Raw genomic sequence first — 16824 nt, forward strand, 5'->3', positions numbered from 1 at the left:
TGTTAAATTTCAGATGTTTATAGGTAATTTTTCAAATTACTAAAGGCCTTATTTGCTAGTTCTGTATTAACAGTTTTTTTTTAAAACTTTTGGTTTATATAGGAATTCAGGCATGTTAGTCTTCCTTCTGTGTGCCTAATAACAGTTGGGGTTTCAGCTTTTCCATTTCCTCCAACCTGAGTAACAATGCTCTCACAGCCTCTCCAGGCTTTGGAAGACCCACCTGAGAAAAACTGAGGCAACTGGACAAGTTGCTTTCTAGCTTAATGACTCTTCTTTCTGCTGGTGGCAGAAAGGAGACCATGGTGTACCTCAGATTATAGAGAAGCCGAAAAGAGCTTTTCTAGCTTTTGAGAAGGGTAAGTTTTGTGTCTATTTATTAAAATGCATTCGATTGACTACTACTTACAAGATAGTCTTCTGGGCATCCATAACCAACTCCCAGAGTTTCTGTCTGCTCTAACAAATTGAAATCTTTCTTTTGGAACTGGAAACCCTTCATGCATCCTCTGAAGTTGATATCTAGAGGAAGGTGGGCTTTCAGTGTCCTGGAAAAGAAAAGTAGTCTATACTGATTCAGCCATGATGATGACGTGACCCAGTGTATGTAAGTTACATAATTTAATTTTATTTATAATCATTTATAATGGACACACTTTAAGGTCAAAAATAGTAAACTTTTGGCAATTTCAGATGGTTTGAGCTATAAAATTAAACTGAGAAGAGTCAAGTTATTTTCTTATGTCACAACTGGTAAGTTAGAAGTTGAACCCAGTCTTCAGTCTCCCACTAGTCCCCTTGGGTCATAAACTTATCTTCCTGGTTTTATTTGTAACACACTGTAATCAATTAAGGCTAAAATGAATGTTGGGCATTTGGATCAACAGAAAAGTAAGAAATCCTTTAAGATTTGGAATGGCATTTTGCTCAGTACTATAATCCTAGTACTTATTATTATGCCTAATATTTAGGAGGGGAGGTGCCCAATAAAATGTTATTGGATATTGAATGAATATGAAGTTAGTTTCGATCAAATCACAACAGCTTCAATGTATTTTAGATGAATACTAGCCAAACTAAGGTTAAGAGTTCCCCATATTCTGCTCTGAGAAGATCATACCCAAAGGGCTGTGCTGATTGACATGGGGTGCATATAATGGCAACCATAGTGGATAAGGGTCCAATGTGGCATAGTTGAAAGAACTGAAAAGGCTATTTACTTTGGAAAGGAAGCTTGGAGAGCCTTTTTAAAATATGAAGCATTGTAACATTGAAGGGGGATGGCAGTAGTTGTGATTCAATATAAGGAAAAATTTTATAAAAATTGAAGTCATTAAAAATTGATTTTTTTTTTTGTCTGTAGAGGTAACCATAGACACATCCCTATATTTATTCATAAAAGAGATGTGAAGGCTAATGGAGAGCAAGGATTCTGTAGTGGATGAGAGGTTGAACTCTATCAGCAAATCTCAAACCTAGTTATATAGTAAAATTGCTTAATTGGGGAAAGTTTCTTTCTTTCTTTCTTTTTTTCCCCCCCTTTCTTTCTCCTTCTTTTTCTTCTCCTCCTTCTCCTTCTCCTCCTTCTGCTTTTTAATATTATGGTGTGGCCTTATCCCAGAGCATTGAGAATTTAAGGAGCGTGGGCATAGGCAATGGTGTTTATAAAACTCTCCAGGTTATTTTAATGAGATCTGGGATTGAGAACCATTGGACCGGAATATCCTAAAGTTGTCTTTCAGTCTTAAAAGTCTCTGATGCTATGACTTGATTGTAATAAGAGACAACCAAATTTTTATATACATATCAGAATAATGTTTCTCTATACTTAATTCACAACCTCTCGTGTAAACTTAAAATTTCTACCCTCAGATGCTATTTGAGAATTCAAATAAATTTAAATTAAGACTAAAACAAAAGTGAAGGACCTGTAGATCACATCTAGTAGATGTTAATTTAAGAGGGTCCAGAGCACTAGTCGCAGAGGGCCCCAAGGTACATGACTGTGTATGTGCACCTGTGCACATGGGCATAAGTAGCAAGTGGGGGTGTCTAAACCTTTTACTAGACCTCTCCTGGGTGTTGAATACTTAGTCCAGTATTTAGTTAGTAATAAACAACCACTTAACAAAAAAAACTTACCTGGAATGTAAGATTTCTGAGGGAGCTCCTCCAATATATATGTCTGTGAAAGGTATTTTCATCTTTTCATTATCCATGCTCTTGACATGTCGTCTGTCAACTACCAAAATCATTTTCTTATCATTGTGGTAAATAATTGAGATCTGGGAGAAATAAGATATAGTAAGTCTTCATCACTGTTTAATAATCAACTTTCTGAAGACTACTGTATATTTTAATTATTCTGGTTAAAATAACTGTTCTTGTGTTTGTTCACAAAATGGGGAATAAATTTTCCTTTCTTACTCACAGACATGAAACTCTTACTGATATAAGCAGAAGTCCACATTTCCTGGAGAAGGATTTCCATGTGGAGAAGGAGCTAGCCCAAGAACAATTTTGTCATGAGACCAATTGTTTTCTTTGGCTCCTTTGTGGGGATTCAGGAAAGACCTAAAAACAGGTACCTTCTGGACCTTAGACTGCATGTTACAAGGTGTTATTATTTTGGTGACATAGTAAGAAACTTTAATAAATTTGTGAAAACGCTAGTCAGAGAAATGGTTAAACTAATCTCTTATTGTAAACCATCCTTATGATGGCTATGGACTTTTAACTGAAAAAAGAACTATAGCCTCTTATTCTCTACCTTTTGGTTCAGCTTCAAAGATATTATGCCTTTTATATATTTTATTAAATTGTAGATTTAAAGTATTTGTTAATAAAAATAGAAGTATATATTAGTATGCTTCACATCTATTTCAAGACTGAAGGGCATTCTTTATGGGTTCTCGTTATAAGGAATCTGTTAGTATTTTCTAAGTTCTGGATAAATGGCTTAAAAGAAAATTTTCTCTTTATTCTACAATTTTTACATTTAGTAGGGCTTGAAGGATGAGTAAACAAATGGCTGTGTATCTACACTGGCATTTTCAACAAATATGTAGAAGGATTCTATAGGGGTGCCATTGTAATGAAAGTATGGAGCATAGCAGGAACCTCTTGGTCATTAAAGCAACTGAAATGAATCTTTTGGTGACTCTTTTTCAGAAAGGTCAGTATGACCAAAACATCCATTCTTTTAAAGCAAATGTTATCCTGGAGTTAAGTAGATAAGTGCCCTTCAGTTGGTCTTCAGATGTGAGGTGTTCAATTTAGTTACTTTCTCATCTGTCTTATTTGAATATCTGATTAGATCAATAGATCTAAGTACAAACAAAACAAAAATACCCAAACTGCAATGATTTGTACCTCGTGGTATTTTGCATCATTAATTTGAGCTTTCTTCAATGTGTCTTCGAGATGCACAGGGCCATTGCTAAATCCAAAGTCATAAAACACGTGTAGGTAACCACTGCGCATTTCCAGGCTGAAAAACATGCTCTGCAGAGAGAAGGAGGTTGTAAGATGTGAGCGTTTGCTATTACGGAAGTGCAGATTTAGCTGAATTTGAGAAATAACACTGTATTCTGTATTACTGAAATTGAAGACTAAGGAGTCTTATGAAATTTGTATATAAAATAGAAATCACAACTATAGCCACATCAGCACTTATGTCTTATATTAATATATTAAAGTATTAATATTTATACACTTTAAAACAACTATCTTCTATTATTTTTTATGTACTTTATGAGAATTAAATTTTAAATTTACCTTATTGACCTTTCTAAAATCTTGAAAACAGAGTAATATAGGCCATATGTTTTCAACTGCCCTTTCTTTAGGCAACTTTTGAAGGTTATAACAGGCCAACAGTTGTGATTGGATTCCATTTTGAGGAAAATTAGTAATATTGAAAACTAATTCTAAGGCATGCTAAAAAGAGCCTTAAAAATTATCAGCACATATGGATATAAGAAAAAGAATACCATTTCTGCATTATTTTGAAACACTAGATTTATGTAAATAAATATGAAATTATTATGTATTTGGACCATATGGTATTTGAGAAACAGTAATTCTGTAACATCAAGTAATTTGCTGGTCAGCCTTGCTTGTTTCAGAAGATGGTTCGAGATACAAGAATGAAATGGATTTGAAAAATATGATATAGTAAAGTCTCTATTTTACAGAAAGTGATCTCCTGAGTGGAGTTTGCATATTTCTGATAATGTAGAAAACAATCCACTGGAGGATAGAAATAAAATATTTTGACTTCTGTTTTCACTCATTTAAAAATTCCAAAATAGAGAGAGAAATTAACTTTTCATATTTAAGACATGGATTGACCTTGAGCCTTCATTTTTGTCCTTTGGATGGATTTTCACGGGATTCACATGGTATGTGAGGCTTCAAAAGTGGAACTCTTGAAGACTGGCAATGGCCGTTCACCCATTTCTTGCATTTAGCCTACTGCAATTTATTGCAGTTTATGGGTGCCCAATTACATGGATTTATGGGTGAGATGACTTAAATAGAATATTTACAGTGATTTTCTATTGAGATGCAGTGATGTGACAATATTTTGAAACACATAGATGTTTATAGATTATATCCTGCAAATTATTAAAATGCTATCAAATTTAAAGAGAACTACACATTTTTCTTTTTAAAATAAGTTATTCTAAATTTGTTGACCTTCATTCATGATGATGTCTTTCAGCAGCTTGAAACCTACTAGTTATTTTTTTAAAGAATTTTTAAAAATTTATTTTAATTAGTTTAAAGTATACAGTATATTGGTCAGACATCTATATAGTTTGTAAAATGGTCCCCCCTCAATTGCTCACTCCCTCTCCTTACTCTCCACATAGCCAATGTATTCATTCTAACTGCATTCCCTATGCTGTGCTTCCCCCCCCCATGTCTATCCATCGGCTACTAATTTGTACTTCTTTAACCCTTCACCCTATTCTCCCAGCTCCCCAAACTCCCCACCCCTCTGTCCATCACCAAATTTTCCACTATATTTGTGTGTCTGCTTCTGATTAGTTTGCTCTTTTTATTCCTTAGATTCTACATATAAGTAAAATCATATAGTGTTTATCTTTCTGTCTGACTTAAATACCTTCCAGGTCTATCTAGTTATTTTTAAAAACCATACCTGATCTGTTGTTTTAAGGTAGGGGTATTATAACAATGAATGAGAAAGTAAAGTTTTTTTTTTTTTTTAAGAAGGTTGTACATTGGAGAAATGATTTTTAAAAAAATATGTTTGGAAATTTTTATATTGTTAAGTGAACTTGTTGATGAACACAATGTAAGTGTACTACCTATAAAAATATTTCAAATGAAGATTTTCAATGATCTTGAATGCGTTTGTTAAAGTTAACAAAATGACACAATGTTTGATTAGCTTGCAAGAACTGACATCAGGAAAGATGGAAATGTACCAGCCAAACTTTAAAAATAATTTTTGTCAATTAGTGAATGAGATTAAAAAATAGTATCATGATTTAGTAAGCATACCCAGTGATACTTTCTTACATTTTTATTTTTATGAGGTATGTTATTAGTTATGACTGCCAATAAAACTTAGTGTTGAAATAAACTTGACTTCGATCAAGACTTTTGAATGACCATAACACAAAGAGTTTAATGAGACTTTTAAAATACTTAAACATATTTACTTACATTGTTTTCGCTAACATTGCTATTAATAATAACTTTTGTATCATTAACAAATAAAAATTTTATTTCATTTCATCTTTATTTTAAAATGACATTATTTTTATTTAATATGATCTTATATAAATTATTTGATTCCTAGATTTGAATATTATATCCATATATGGTATATGTATATCATTTTTTTTTTTATTTAAGCTAAAAGCTCCCGACTTATTTATTTATTTATTTTTTTATGGTGACATTGATTAATGAAATCCAATAAGTTTCAGCTGTGCTCTTTAACATTAAGGCATATATATATTTACACAGTGCATTCACTTCCCATGGTTAGATTTCTTTCTGTCACCACATATTTGACCCCCTTTACCCTATCCACCTGCCCCCTCCCTACTCCCCCCTACCCTCTGGTAACCACTAGTCTATTGTCCATGTCCATGAGTCTCTGTTTGTTTGCCCTGTTCATTGTTGCTTTTAGGTTTGTATCTCACATATAAGTGATATCATGTGATGTATATCATTAATAAATAAATGTATATATGTGCTATGTATATGCATGCATATATAGTAAACATGCATATGTTTTTTTTACTGATTAGGATATGTGATTTAAAAAGTCAGTGTAAGATCTTGGCACTGATTTTCCTCAAAGTTCCCTTAGTTTATTAAAGAGGGGATATTTAATGTATATCCAAAAATGTAGTGCAGGGAAATGCATTTTGGGTTGCTTTTACTTATTGCTGTCATGATTTCTCTTAAGAAAAAAAATCCAGTTTTGCTTTCTAAACTAAAACTTCAATTTGATGGCATGACACACTTAACTTGGGAAGGTTCCTAGAAACATGCATAGCAGAAATTAAAGGAAATAAAGAAGAAGATGTAGGACTTTTATTTTTACTCACTCCATTGACCATCAAAAGCACAAGCCCATTGTCAGCTGGTGTTCGGACTTCTATGTCAAAACGAGTCACCTGACCAAATTTCCCTCTCCTGGTGATATCCTTCACCACGGCATAACTAGAGCCATCGAAGAAATAGCTGGCAGCCCGGCTCTGAGTGAAGGCTAGTTTATCTCTGGAATAAAAATGCAAGGATTATATGAATATTACAGTTTGTGTTATGTTTTTCAAGTGAGGCCCTTTTAATCCATTCTCATGACATCTTTTTTTGGATCTTACAGCATTTAAATGAAGTCCCGATGTCTGCATGGTAGATGTTAAGTATTTACAGGTGGGTTAAATGAATTGTTTTTAATGGATTTCTTCTCTACCTATGTGCTAAAACAACAGAAGTCTCTAGTGAAAACCCAGTCTCTAGAAGCCTAAATCAAAGTTGCAAACAAGTTAACACTATTTATAAGTGTTATAAATCTACAGAAGAACTGAAAAGATTTTTGCAAGCATGACTATTAAGTAGTTTCAACCCCCCCTCTTCCCCCCCAAAATTGAGAACCTGAATGTTTACCCACACTTGTCTCACCTGCTGCTCTTGCATGGCTATCAACGTTTTTAGTACCCTTACCACTTGCTTACCTGGCACAGGGCACCGATTTGGAGGGATCCATATTGTAGATGTTCTTAAAGTTATACAAGCTGATTACGTCATTATTCAAAGTGGCCAATTCCAGGCAGCCAGCAAAGCCAGGCAGGTTTAAGCTGGCGGGGGGCTGTGCAACAGACAAAGTGATCACATTTCACTGGGATGATACAGGCAGTGAAACAAAAAGCACATCCATAGGACCTATCCATAGGTATAAATATGTTTCTAGGCCTGAGTTTGTGTCTACATTATGCTAAATCATTTAGACTTTTCAGTTGTGCATATCTTAGCAGACAGTGTGGAATTTACTGAGCATATACTATATGCCAATCAGGACAGCGAATTCATGACAAAAACTAATCCTTACATCAGCTCTGTGAGGTAGATATTCCTCTTCTCAAATAAAAAGAGGAAAAGTAATTCTCAGAGAGGTGCAACAATGTGCTGCCTATAACCAGTAAGTAATAGCCTAGGAGTCGAAATTCTAGATAAACTCTTTATCTACCTGGGCTTTCTTTTATCTGCCTTTCATCAGGTTTAATACTTCTTCCCCTAGATCCCACCTGCACCCTCATCCCAGGTATTTTATTTCATGTCTATATTAGCTGAGATAACTGAGTTTTTGAAACTGTCATCTTTGAACCTGAAGACTAGCTACAAACCCACAAGGTATAGACACTCCTACAGTAGGTGGGGGTAGTATTAATTACATATGCATGTAACAGATTGAAATAAATTGACATTCAAGTGTTAGCTATAGCTTGAAAGCATTTGACACTATGAAAATATGGGTAGCAGAGTCCAGATTTACATGTGAGATTTATAGATTCTGGTTCAGAATTCTACCACCCATTGAGCTAAGCTCTTCCTTAAAATATCAAGGTTTCCAATCCACCTCCAAATCATTGTAGGTATTATGGATTTTTAAAAAACAATCATGCAGGTTTGCAATAAGTCAAAACATAGCTGGATAGCTTACCTTGAAGTTGGAAGGCACGCCACCAACATAAAACACTATGTCCTCGGGGTCCAGATCCAATAAGGAGTCATCTCCCGCAAATTCTCCCTTTTTAATAAACTTCTCCTCTGCGGTGCTACTGAGACTTGGGACTGTTAAAAACACCTTTCCATGTTTTCCTACCCTGTTGCAATAAAGAATTTTTATTCTCTATTAGCCAGATAATTTATAGAAAAACTATTTTTTAATGTCAAAATGTTAATGTTCACTTACCATGGAATTAGTGATTTTTGTCATATTTATAAGCATTTATAGAATGTCAACAATCGATGAGAAAAGGAGAAAAGACATTCCATCTCAGAATTAATTCAGAGATTCGCCAGATAAAAAGATGTAATAATCAGATTGCTGTTTAGAAATAATGGCTATTTTTTCTAATCTTTTGTTTTCCACCAAGGTATTTGCAAAGGAATACAGGAATAATGGAAGAAAGAGAAGGAGGAATAGAGGGAAGAAAATGCTATTTACAACATCCACAGGAAGACTGTGTGTGTATGTGTGTGTGTGCATCCAATAGATTTATTATAAAATGTGTACGTAAGTCCTGTGTCACAGATTCACTTTACCTTTCAATCTTGACAATGCTGAAGTAAGCAGGCCAGGAACTGACAGGTTTGGAGTCCAGAGGAATCTCTACATCCTTAGTTCCCAAATTATAAACGTATACCAGGTTATCATTTTTGATTGCAAGACCCATGTATTCTTTTTTGGCCTGAAATGTCAAGAAGTCGCTTAAATAAAATCCAAATGAATGAATATCATCTTTTGTTTTCGTTTCTTTAAAGGACAATCAGCTATCCCAGTGCTTGGCTGTACGTCTGGCCTGAATTATTACCAAAGTTCCTGTTAGACTGGGCAGTGCCTCTTTCTTTCCAGCGTCCCTGTGGCCACATCAGTCTGCTGCCCCACTGGGCTTGTCTAATTGCAGCTGGACAGGCTTGTGGACATTTGATGGTCGCCAAGAGTGTGCTAACCTTGTTTAGCTAACCCAAGGATATAACACAGCGTGCCAATACTGATTGTTATGCATCTTCGAACACAGTTTGGCATTCTGAAGGTCTTGAAATGCTGCATTCAGACTCCTCAGAGTTAGCAGTGTGAGGCTGATATGAGGCAAGCCCAGAAATATCCCACACAGAGAAGGAATTACTTGTTTTGAAACCACTACTTTAGTCTTGGCACTAAAATGATCTATACCTTTTGAGTTACCAGAATAGGAATTTTGCTGTTGGCATAGGTAGCTTTGTTTTAAGACAACAGAAAAGCACCCATCATTCCCTTCAATATTATTCCATTTTAAAACCTCATGCTCTTACGTTTTTGCTTCCAAGGTACAGGATAAACTGATCTGCAGTCCCAGCCAGTTCTGACTGCTTCACAGAAGGAGGTTTTATGTACAGGCTCAGGGATGTGAAGGTCTTTAAGTCATCAACGCTGGTTTTGGGGTGCACTTCAACTGCCGACTGACCATCAAACATCATGGAGACTTGGATCTGGAGTTACAAAATTATTTCATTAAAAGTAATCTGCAGAAAATGGTATAGTGCTTTCCCATGGTTCCCAAAGGGCTTCCCTCATTCCTGATGGGGGTCTCTGAGCTCTACTCTCTTCATGCCTTTTATTATAATTGTAAGGGTGAGTTCATTAAGATGTTTCTTACAATGATTCACGGAAAGGTACCACAACAAAGCACAATTCAGTAGAGGCCTAATATGATATGCTAAATGGGTCTGATCTGGGGTGATTTTCAGAGTATTCAGAAGTGGATGGACTGTATATCTATGCTGTTTATGCAAATATTTCTGAATGATTAGATGTACTTACATTAATTAATTAATGTTGATTTGCTTAATACTGATGGTGAGTGAGCTCAGGATTATATTCCCAGGTGCCTAAAGTGCAGCTGTCCTATGTTGCCAGTTGAGTAAACATCATTACATCTTAATAAACAACCAAGCAGGTGTGGGATTACCATAAAAACTGAGGTCAGAGAAAGAGGCATATCTGCACAGAAAGCTTCTCACTTTGAGCACTCCAGCGGTCTCAAAAAACATTGATAAGATTCTCTTTAGAAAATGGTTTTAGGTGATCAGAACCCCAAAATTCTACTCTATATGAATAAAATTACCAGAAAGTACTCACGAAAACCTAGTTTTGGAAATGCCATTTGTTGAGAATAAACCTTTTTTGGACTGTTCTCCAAGAATCTAAAAAAGGCAATTTCTGGTATGAGATCAATTATCCTATATCATTATCTCCTTCATCACAAAATAATTGATTTCCAACTCTTTTTTCTGTCAGTAATTAGGGCCAATAGTCTATTCAAGCCAATTTAGTTGTAAAAAATGCTGCTAGTCTATAAATCAATATAAAATAAATCGAAAAGGGCAAGAACAAGCTCTGTCTTGCCACACTGAAAATGTTAATTGTTATGTCAGGATATGTTGCTACCAACACTAGCAACTAGTGTTGCTGCATTGCTTCTGTATAAGCATCTCAGAACAGGGCCTTTATTGAGATTATTCACTGTAGCTGGGATGTGAATCCTCAGTTAAACCTGTGGAGGAGTCAGTAAAAGCTTCGTATCATCTATGCTGTACCAGAGAATTCTTTGAAGATGTAGATGGGCAAGATTATTCCATATAGTAATTGCATTAAACCAGCCATTAAAATAATGAATAATAATAATAGCAATAATAATAAATCCAGTCCTTTATTGTGGTTGGCTTTACTTGATTTCTTTTGCTCTGTGAGCTTTGTTGAATAAGTTAACTTTCTGGTACTTAATCTTGGCTACACAATAGATCACTAGGGAGCCTTAAGAAAATACAGGTGCCGAGCCCTTTCTCCAAAGAGTCTGATATATTGCCTTCAGCTTGGAACTAGAAAAGGGTTTAGTTTTCAAAGTTCCTCAGGTGATTCTGACAAGCAGATGGAGCTGAGAACTACCGAACTGGAAAACAGAGTAGAAAGGCTCCCGGCTCCAGAGGCTGCTTGAAGAATTGGAGCTCAGTTTCATATTCTTATCATCACTAAGTGACTGATGATGACGCCTTTCATCGGTTACCTTGCTGGCAACACTTCTCGTCTGAGCAATGAGCTCTCGGATCCTCTGGATGCTGGCAGAAACGTTGCTGGCGGGCCTTTTCTGCTCTACCGTTCGAAGCTGATCCAGGAGCTGAGGGACAACCTCTGTCAAATTTCTTACTGCAGTTAATAAAAATTAATCACTTGAGTAAATATTTCAACATTAAGTTCATTTCAGGAATCAGGTGAAGAGACGACAAACACATGATTACTTCTGTTAGAACTGTAAGGTCATTGTTAATCCTGTAAAATTAACAGTGAATCCCAAAACATAGTCAGTTCCTATTTTGTGGCACTTAAAAGACACATTGATCTATAAATTGTGTGTGGAGTGAGCTGACTTATAACGTACATGTCTAAAGGGCCAAATCCACAACAAATACACAGATGTTCCTTTCACCACAAAAGAAAGGTTCTGTTTGCATTTCTCATATAACCTGTATAACAAGGAAAAAAAAAAATGCTGGGCAAAAGGAGGTAAAGACATTGTTCTCCAGGACACTCACACATGACACTGCAGTGGTCCCACCACAGGCAGAACTATATGGAGCAAGTGAGGTAGCACCCAAAGAGTGGCAGTCATGCCAAGGTGAGAGTGGGCAGCCATGGGCTATGGGCTCAGACAAAAGTCATGATACAAGCAGATCATATTGACCTTTTAGGTTATTATTATTAATTTTTTGGATGTATAACATACATATAGAAAAGTGTACAAATCATAAGGATACAGCTTGATGAGAGAAACTCCAAACACAGAGAATGGCATAACTCACTCCAAAGTCTCACGGATGGCAGTGGTTCTTAATGTGTGGTCCCCAAACCAATGGCATTAGCTTCACCAGGGAACTCGTTAGAAATGCAAGTTTTTTGGTCCCATCCCAAACCTACCCAATCAGGAACTCTGAGAGTGGGGCCCAAATGATTCTGATGTGCACTAGTGTTTGTGAACCAGTGGACTAGAGAATAAATATCTTTTGGGTATTCTCCTACATAAGGGCAGGGTCATTGGGCACTAGTTGCTGGGCAAGAGCAAGCCTCTTTCTTATTAGAATCAAACTAAACTCAGATTCAGGAGAAAATGTCAATGAGGACCATGGAAATATCTCTTTTCTGTACTTGGGGTAAAAAGTGCTTCTCCAGCACAAAGAATGGAATTTAGTAAAATAATAGCAACTATCAGTTTATTGTATTAATTAATACAGAGGTAAATATTTGTTGTTTGGATCACTGACCACTTTAGCCATTATATAATAAAATAGTCTTTAAAAATTAGAGGTAATAAAGCACATGTAAAGCATTACATTCAATTTTTGACTATGGAAATGTATACAAGGTAGGGTTCCCTGCCCTCTACTCTCTCAGAAAAAGGCAGCCACCTTATATGGGTCTCTGTAAAGTTTCTTATAGTATTGTATGCTCTTTTGTTTACTTTGTTTTGAACCACAAGATGCTATTTGAGGAAAACACAGTAGCCTGAAACAATTTCAATTAGTGCTAGTTCTGGGTGTTTAGGAAATCACTGATAGGACTGAAAAAGGAGGAAAAATTTTAACAGATTTAGTAAATATTCCTGAGGCAATATCTTTATAAATGTAAATGTTGGATGTCATGGAGGCAGATATTTTAAAGATCAGGTTTTAAAAGCAATTAAGTGAGTGGTTACATGGAAGAACTCATGAATATATACCCAAAAGATGAAGATAAAAGAACTATTTTCCTGTTATTGAAATGGACTTTTATGACCTGAGATAAAATTTCCAGTGACAGACAGATCATATATGGATTAACAAAACTGTTTCTTAATTCAGATGGAAGTAAAGGTAATATGGTCTTTAAAACCATGAATGGATTATGTTGTATGACTGAAACGAATATGATATTGTATGTCGACTATAATTGAAAAATAAAATTAAAATAAAAAATTTTTTTAAAAAACACAAAAAACTGAATCTGGGAACAGAAAGTTCTAGTCATGACAAAGACATTGATATTTAAGAGGTATGAAAAGACTATACGAATTAAGACTGGAAAAAATTTCTCAATTAATATGTAATTATAACATCTACGTGTAACTAAATAAATTAGTTAAGCATCAACACATTTCATTTTCATTGCTATAAATTTGTATTCAAGTTGATCAACAAACTATTCTTAGAAGCTTCAGTTACATTTGGCCATATTCAGTACTTGTTGGTAATAACCTGCTTTTTTGGGATAAGGATAGAACAACACTGTTTAGTAAGAGCAATTCCGTTTAGTAAATGTTTTCCCTTAAGGCAAACCAATATTTTGTTAAGATTATTTACTTTAACATGTGATGACCTTCTTCCCCAAAGGATCAATCAGTCTTACATTATAAAAACAAGCGCTACCATTATTTCACAGAGAAAAATTATAACAACCAATCTATCTAGTGTTTATGTAAGATATGTATATATTTCATATGTATATACACATATTGATAGATGAACTGACCAAAAGTTTTTCTCCTCTTCTAAACTAATTTTTACATTATTCCAACCTGAAACCCAAATGAAGAAAATTGCTTCTTAACAAAAAGTGTGTAGAATTTAATGGCCAATCCCTTAATTGAATGAAAATTGCGAAATCTCTAAGTGATACCTGCATCTCTGGCTGAGTCCACTGCAGTGTTGTAAGCAGAAGAGTCAAAATTTTGAAGATTCTGTGACCAGTTGGTTAGATTGTTAGCCATTGGGGCGGTAGCCTGTTGGACTTCCACTGTCGTCTTGTTTGCTTCCTCGGTGATGAGCTTGGATTGACCCAGGCGCTGGTGAGCATCACCTTCACACAGAGCACAAGGACACTCACTTTGCAGAGAAGCAGGACATTTGTTGGGAACATTAACATCCATTTAATCACTGGGTGAAGCAGATCTTAGATTTTGGGCTTTTAAGCCTAATTAAGACCTTTAAATATAAGTTAATTATGATGTGAGTTAGGTGCATAAGGATATTGTAAACAGTATTAAGTGAGCTTGAAGGACTAAAGTCTCATTAAAATCATGTAGCTCAAACCAACTGTAATTGAAAAATAAAAAAATATTGAAAAACACATAGCTTGCTTAAAATATTTTCAAATTAGAGTTAAATTTTTTTAAAAAATTAATATTTCTTCAGGTCACAGACCTGTTGAAAAAGACACAGAAAATGCATATAAGATTTTAACTCATAAAATGTTTGTGTCTGAAATTCGTTGTAAATATCACTTTCTTCTATATGGAACACCTCTTGCCATAGAAATGATGCTCTAGTACAGAAGAAAATTGGTAAGAAAAGGTATTTTTGAATAAGAAAAGCAAATTTCAAAAGAGCATATTTGGTGAAATTCTATTTTTATTAAAAAGTTAGATATTCAAAATAAAAATGAGTTTACAACAAAATTTTTTTCCTAGGTAATGAGATTATAAAATATTTTTCTTTTCTTGTTCTTTCTTCTTAGCTATATATTTTAAATTTTTCTATAATGGTCATGTATTATTTCTGTAATAAAAACAAAAATCACTCAAGTGAGGTTGTAGCTTCAATTTTTTTTTAAGTGGAGAAACATTTAATTCAACCTCATGCTCTGAACACTGATGGAAGTAGTGTTGAATCCCAGGTCTGCTTATTTTTGGAGCTGTGCCTTTTGTAGCAAGTTCCCTAACCTTGAAAAGCCTCAGGATTCATATCAGCCTAAAGGCAATGGTAATACTTTCCCACACGAGATAATGTTTGTAAAACACAGCTCAGTGCCTAGCATGTGGTAGCTCTGAGAATGCTAACAACAGGGATTCACCATGGAGGACAGCCTCCTGGCCAGATCTTTGGAATGCTATAGTACTGTAGTTGGATTTGCTCCTTTATAGTAAAACATTCACATCCAGCAGTCATCTTTTAACTTTTACTATGCCAGGCAAGTAACATTTGCTTCCAATCACATCTTTCTAAAATACCACTGTAGTCCCAGATTAGGCAAGATGAGTACTCTTGTTTCTCTGTTTGGCTCGTTGGTCTTCTTGCTTGCACTAGAAGAATGACGTGGCATGTAACAGAAGACAGTAGTCGACAGTTGAGGCCAGAGAAACCCAATAACCAAATTAGGGCATATTTGTTAACAAAGAAGATGTTCACAAGAAAGCAGGTTACCAAATAGTACATATAAGCAATATGATCCATTAATACACACGCACAGAAGGTTGGAGGAAAATGCTTTAACATTTAATGGTTACCCCTAGGAGGTATGATTATAGCTTTTATAAATATTTTTTAGGATTTTTTGGTGTGTGTGTGTGTGTGTGTGTGTGTGTGTGTGTGTGTGTGTGTGTGAAAGAGAGACAAACAATTTCTTTTGCCATGAGAAAATAGTATTTCTTTACAAAAAGATTGAGAGGTAAGGAATCATAGGGAACAAGCAGATGAGGCGTAAGTTCTGTCTGTAACCCTTACCTCTCTCTGTGGCTTGTAGTCGCTTAAAGGCATCATTCAATCTGTTCTCAAGGGAACTCTTCCGTGCTAGGGCTCCATCCACACGCCTGCGGGTGTCAGCCACTGCCTCATCGTTGCCTGTGGAGAAGAAGCCGAAAAAAGTACCAATGGGGATAGGAAGCCAGGAAAACAAAACAAAACAAAACAAAACAAAACAAAACAAAACAAAACAAAAACTCCCTTTCAATAAGGAAAATTCTAATTTGTACTAGAGAGTCATCTATAATATTCTGAATATGACATGAGCATAGAACACCAATTCTGGAAAGTGGCATTTCAATTAAGAGATACAGGATTTCAGAAAACTTGCATTGCTGCTTGGCAGTGATTTAGGGTGCCATAAAATGACTCATAAAAGTATGTGTAGAGGTAATGGCTAATATCTTTGATTGAAAAATGTAGCATTGCTGGCACTAACGACACTTAGCAGCACAATTGATAAAGAACTGAAAAGATCCATTTATATTTATGGGGATGATTGGTTATATAAGAATAATTCTTTTTTCTTAATTGTTTTAATAAAATTTTAATTGATATATAAATTACATCAAAAAAAGGGCACACATTTTAAGTACACAGCCTGATGAATTTTCACAAACTGAGCACAAAATATAAGCAGTGCCCAGATCAAGAAAGTAAAGTATTATTAGCACCCTCACAGTTTCCTGGGACTTCTGTAGTTACCAAAGATAACCACTATTCTGAATTCTAACTCTGTCTGTTAATTGTGTCTGTTTTTAAACTTCATTTAAAAGAAATAATACACCATTATAATTTTTTATATCTTTTGTATCTCTGGTTTAATTTCTGTAAAGTTGTAAGTAGTTTAAGTCTTCCATCTTTGTTTTTTTTATTCTTCAAGATTGTACTGGCTATTCTTGGGCCCTCTCTTGCCCCATTTCCGCAGATATTCTAGAATCATCTTATATATGTACATACAGTTCTGGTACTTTAATTGGTATTATATTGAATCTGTAGATAAACTTGGCAGAATTGTAATTTTTA

General features: G+C 35.0%; 1 protein-coding gene across 1 annotated transcript in view; it reads right to left on the reverse strand.

Annotated features, from left to right (window-relative positions):
- The window catches only part of LAMA4 (laminin subunit alpha 4), a 129655-nt gene that overhangs the window by 24926 nt on the left and 87905 nt on the right, over positions 1-16824 (reverse strand). The window contains exons 16-26 of the mRNA XM_025042460.1: positions 15781-15897; positions 13958-14137; positions 11316-11455; positions 9565-9741; positions 8815-8960; positions 8210-8372; positions 7224-7357; positions 6594-6765; positions 3373-3504; positions 2143-2285; positions 410-548 (exon numbers count right to left, since the gene is read on the reverse strand). Of these exons, the coding sequence (XP_024898228.1) occupies positions 410-548; positions 2143-2285; positions 3373-3504; positions 6594-6765; positions 7224-7357; positions 8210-8372; positions 8815-8960; positions 9565-9741; positions 11316-11455; positions 13958-14137; positions 15781-15897 (1643 nt within the window). The remainder of the gene's footprint in view (positions 1-409; positions 549-2142; positions 2286-3372; positions 3505-6593; positions 6766-7223; positions 7358-8209; positions 8373-8814; positions 8961-9564; positions 9742-11315; positions 11456-13957; positions 14138-15780; positions 15898-16824) is intronic.

This window comes from Pteropus alecto, unplaced genomic scaffold (assembly GCF_000325575.1).
Source record: "Pteropus alecto unplaced genomic scaffold, ASM32557v1 scaffold79, whole genome shotgun sequence".
In the NCBI taxonomy this organism is placed as follows: Eukaryota; Metazoa; Chordata; class Mammalia; order Chiroptera; family Pteropodidae; genus Pteropus; species Pteropus alecto.